We start from the raw sequence: 4,033 nt of genomic DNA, 5'->3' as shown, positions 1-4,033 counted from the left end.
TCCAACGCCTTAAAAAACCATATCGCGATTATTTATAATTTATTTTTAAAAATTTGGAGCATGGCATTTTCTCAATCAATTCTCTCCGTTTAATTTAACCAATCAAACAAACAAATCTAACTCGGTATATACAACCATATTTTAAAGCGTTATTCAAAAAAAAAGAGTGATTATCTTAAATAAAAATCAAATCTCGAAAGAAATAAAATATGTCCGGACGATCTAGTTTTGGTCAGCCCTAGTCTGTAACCCACTATAGTCCACTATTAAAAATTACAGGGACACAACTTCATTTAACGGTACAATTTAATGACTTTCTTCTTTTATATATATAAAATTTATCATATTAAGTTCAAGCTCCCTGCCAACTCTAATGTATGAATTCGTCTCCAAAATACGTTAGGATTCATGCATTTATATTGAACTGAAAATGAAAGAAAAACAGAATCCACTTAATTGGATTTTGTTTAAGTGGATTCTGTTTTGAAAGAAGCTATAAAAATAATCAAAAGTATTTCTTATAGGATTAATCATGGAGTATATCTACTCTTGTCCATTTTGAGAACTTGGACAGCAAAGGAAGACCTATCATCTGGGATGATAAGCCACAAACCAAGCCCATCCACAATCCCTGTTTTCAAACATAAAAAAATATGTAATAAAATACTAAAACAACGTTGCCATACTTATGATTTAACCATATACTAGCAAGTTGAATTAGACAAATGGAATCTGATGGCCTCTCCCAACTTTAAATTAATTGAGCTACTTGTATTTGAACTGCATGCTCATTCAGTACTTTAAGTTAAGCTTGAGCAGTGATAGCCATCGTTTGGCTCGAGCTGGATATAGATTAACTTGAAACCAAGGAGAACTGCAATAGGCATGCGGCATGCCGATGATGTAGTAAAGATATCATATACGTACTCCAATGGCAATAACACGTTATTTAAACGTTTAATTGCCAACTTTTCCTTAATTAATTTAATATTTTATAATTATCCCTTCATTGCCAACATTGTTATAAATTTATAACATCACTTGATTCACGTAATGAATTAAAAGAGCACGATCTTGGGGAAAGGCCGATGAGAATATAAGTTCAATAGAAGATCCGGTTCGAACCGAGCAATTTATCGAAACCTCGTCGATTTATTGTTAAGAAAAAAAGGAGATTTTCTCAATTCTTTGTCCCCGTAAGATTTCTACGCATTTATTCCTTCATTGATTTTATAATTATTTCTTCACCAATCTTGGAGGATAATAAATCATGCATGGGATAGATTGACTCTTGTCCACTTTGAGAACTTCGAAAGCAGAAGAAGACCTATCGTCTGGACTGATAAACCACAAACTAACCCAATCCACAGACCCTATTTCAAAAAAAAAAAAAAGAAGAAGATTTAATCAAAGAAAATAATATTAGAGTATATATATATCTTTATAATTTAAGCTTGTAATACAAGATAAATAAGATTAGAATATATTTAAGTCTACCTTAGCATATAGTTTCAACTTGAAACCGAGTAGAGCAGCACAAGGCATGCCAATGCAATAGAACGTTCCCAAGTTAATAAACACTGCCAAATGCTGCCAACCACATCCTCTTGCTACTCCTGTAAATTTAATGCGATATTTGAATCAACATAAAAAGAACTTCAGATAATCTTCAAGAAACATGTAAACTTTTTGGGAGCAAACCAACCTGATAAGATCCCTTGAATAAAATCGCATGTTACAGATGCAAGGAGTAGGGGTGTCATTGAGGCAAATGCATCGATGATCACATGACTGTCGCTAAAGGAGCTAGCCCATAAGTTATGGCCAAAAGATAGGGCTAAGAGAACACAAACTACAACAAGAACAGTTAGTTTAAGGGTGACAACCACGGCATGTTTGGCTCGATCCGGATTTTCTGCTCCTAACTCGTTGGACACCCTCGTGCTGCAAGGAAACATGGCAAGATTTACATCATTTAATCAGAAGGAGAAGATGGAGGAATCTGAAAGAGGATGTTTCGTGTGATTTACCTAGCTGCGGCACTGAGGCCATAAGCAACCATAAACAAGATGGCTTCTGTATTCACACTGCACAAATATTATTGCGTTGATATTTATTCAATAGACAAGATAAAAGGATTGGCTATTCAAATTCCATGGTAAAATCCTTGGATTGAAGTAGAGTTTCAGAGAAAGATAGAAGCAGAAAACTCACCACATTGCAATCAGAGAAGTAGTAATTTCAGAGTTTGGCATCAATCCCGCCAGCAAAACTAGAATCTCAAATGCCCAATACTCCAGACTGGTTCAAATCAGATGAATAAAAAAAACATTTCCATTCAAATTTCTATCCAACCGAATACAGATCTTATAAAAACATGAACTTGTAAGAATTACTAACCAAACCATGGCTGCAGAAGGCAGAGCAAGCTTCAAATTCGTAAAGACATGACTAAAAGACTTACGGGTAAAACCTTCCCATGTTTTCTCAAATTTCTTCGCCTTGAGCACATATAAACTTAACATAAATACTGAAATCCACAACGAAATTGAAGCTGCTACAGGAGCTCCCCTATATCCTAGAGTGGTCCAGTTAACTAAAGCATAGACGATGCCCAGATGGAGGGTTAAAGGGACCAACGAACACACTACGAGCGGCATTACCACGCATTGCGTCTGAAGAAATCTTAAAATATTTTGCAAAAACCCATAAGCAAAGAGCCCGGGAATAAGATACTTCAAATAGAGACCGGCTTTGTCAGCTATTTGAGCATCTTGATGTAGGAAAATCAAAACGCTATTGGAAAACCACCACAGAATGGATACTGCAATTGTGAAGATGATGGTTATGATGCAAGACGCTTGTAGATATATCCCTAGTATCCCATAGAGTTTTGCACCGTATCCTTGTCCACACAGTGTCTCAAGTGCACCACTCAAGCCAACCTGGAGCGAGAAGCAAAATGTTCATGCACTTGCTAAGTAGATCAATGAGAAGAATGAGAGCAATATTTGTCTGATGGTAGTTTTAGGTCCATCCTTTTCTTTATTTTATGTTTTGAACTTTACCAGATGTATAAAAAAAAGTTCAAAACATCGCCTTTTCGAGGTTACTTCGGATACAACACATTCTAAAATCAATTTTCTTGAGAAAAAGACAGCCGGGTTGCCTATATTAGATATGGCTTTTAGCATCACTAATATTGCATGAATCAGTAGAATTTGCAACCCAGAGTAAAAGTGAAGAGAGACAATATAATTATCAAGACAATCCCATTTCTTGCGGCGAGTATTGAATTCTCCTTGCATCATAGCACAAGGACCAGAATAGCGAAGTCTTAATTGGCTGCGGCTGTTGTCAGACAGAACAGATAAAATATGAATAAACTTTATAATCAACAGATTGCATCCTTATCTCAATTTGAGGATCATTGCTGTCATAAAAATCAAACCCTTTAACATGCATCAAATCGGCCCATGATACAGCACTAGTTACAACAAGAAAATCACGGTATCTTACTTCAAATAAGCAAGTTCCCAAGTAAAGAAAGTGGTTTGGTTACGCTCTAACGATAGTTATTTGTTTCAATATGCGAAAAATTAATATCCAAAGCTAGAAGATAATTACCATGAGAGCGTAACCAGTGACAGCAGCCCAAGAATTGGCCAGATTGGAGCCAGCGAGCTCGAGTTCTCCGAGGTGGCCGGCGAACATAACGGACACCAGTGGAATGAAGTAATACGAAACATTAGTCACTATCATCGGCAGTACGAAAAGGATCTGATCTTTAGCCTCCTCCACATCAATAACCTTGCTCAGCCATCCTTCCGCCGCTTTATTCTTCTCCAGCAGCGGAGTCGTCGCCGCGTCAGCGCCATAGCTTGATGACATCTTCAAATACCCAAGCCACAACTACTCTTCTACTTGCTTATATTATACGTGGGCAGTTGAATCCTGGTGAAAGATTGTGTGGAGAGCCAGTTTCATATCCAACGTGAATCCCGAACTTTTGTTTTCTTATAAATAAGGGGAA

The 4,033-nt window shown here is 36.7% G+C and overlaps 1 protein-coding gene across 1 annotated transcript; it reads right to left on the bottom strand.

The window, feature by feature from the left end:
• Window positions 1-1,163: 1,163 nt before the first annotated feature.
• Window positions 1,164-4,033, bottom strand: LOC142527392 (protein DETOXIFICATION 18-like). Its single transcript, XM_075632178.1, has 7 exons — window positions 3,628-4,033; window positions 2,401-2,945; window positions 2,215-2,301; window positions 2,031-2,087; window positions 1,706-1,944; window positions 1,498-1,616; window positions 1,164-1,373 (listed from the first exon to the last, which is right to left on the bottom strand). Exons 1-7 carry the CDS (start codon window positions 3,889-3,891, stop codon window positions 1,269-1,271), a joined length of 1,416 nt encoding a protein of 471 aa, XP_075488293.1. The 5' UTR covers window positions 3,892-4,033; the 3' UTR covers window positions 1,164-1,268.

This window comes from Primulina tabacum, chromosome 15 (assembly GCF_025594145.1).
Source record: "Primulina tabacum isolate GXHZ01 chromosome 15, ASM2559414v2, whole genome shotgun sequence".
Taxonomy (NCBI): domain Eukaryota; kingdom Viridiplantae; phylum Streptophyta; class Magnoliopsida; order Lamiales; family Gesneriaceae; genus Primulina; species Primulina tabacum.
The sequence above is the reverse complement of the archived record's forward strand: the minus strand, read 5'-3'. Positions and strand labels throughout refer to the sequence as shown.

Coding starts and splice junctions, on each gene's coding strand:
- LOC142527392 (XM_075632178.1), bottom strand. CDS start 3,891: ATGTCATCAAGCTATGGCGCTGACGCGGCGACGACTCCGCTGCTGGAG. Junction 2,946..3,627: donor TCACTGGTTACGCTCTCATG/GTAATTATCTTC, acceptor TTCTCGCTCCAG/GTTGGCTTGAGTGGTGCACT. Junction 2,088..2,214: donor ACTTCTCTGATTGCAATGTG/GTGAGTTTTCTG, acceptor ATATTTGTGCAG/TGTGAATACAGAAGCCATCT.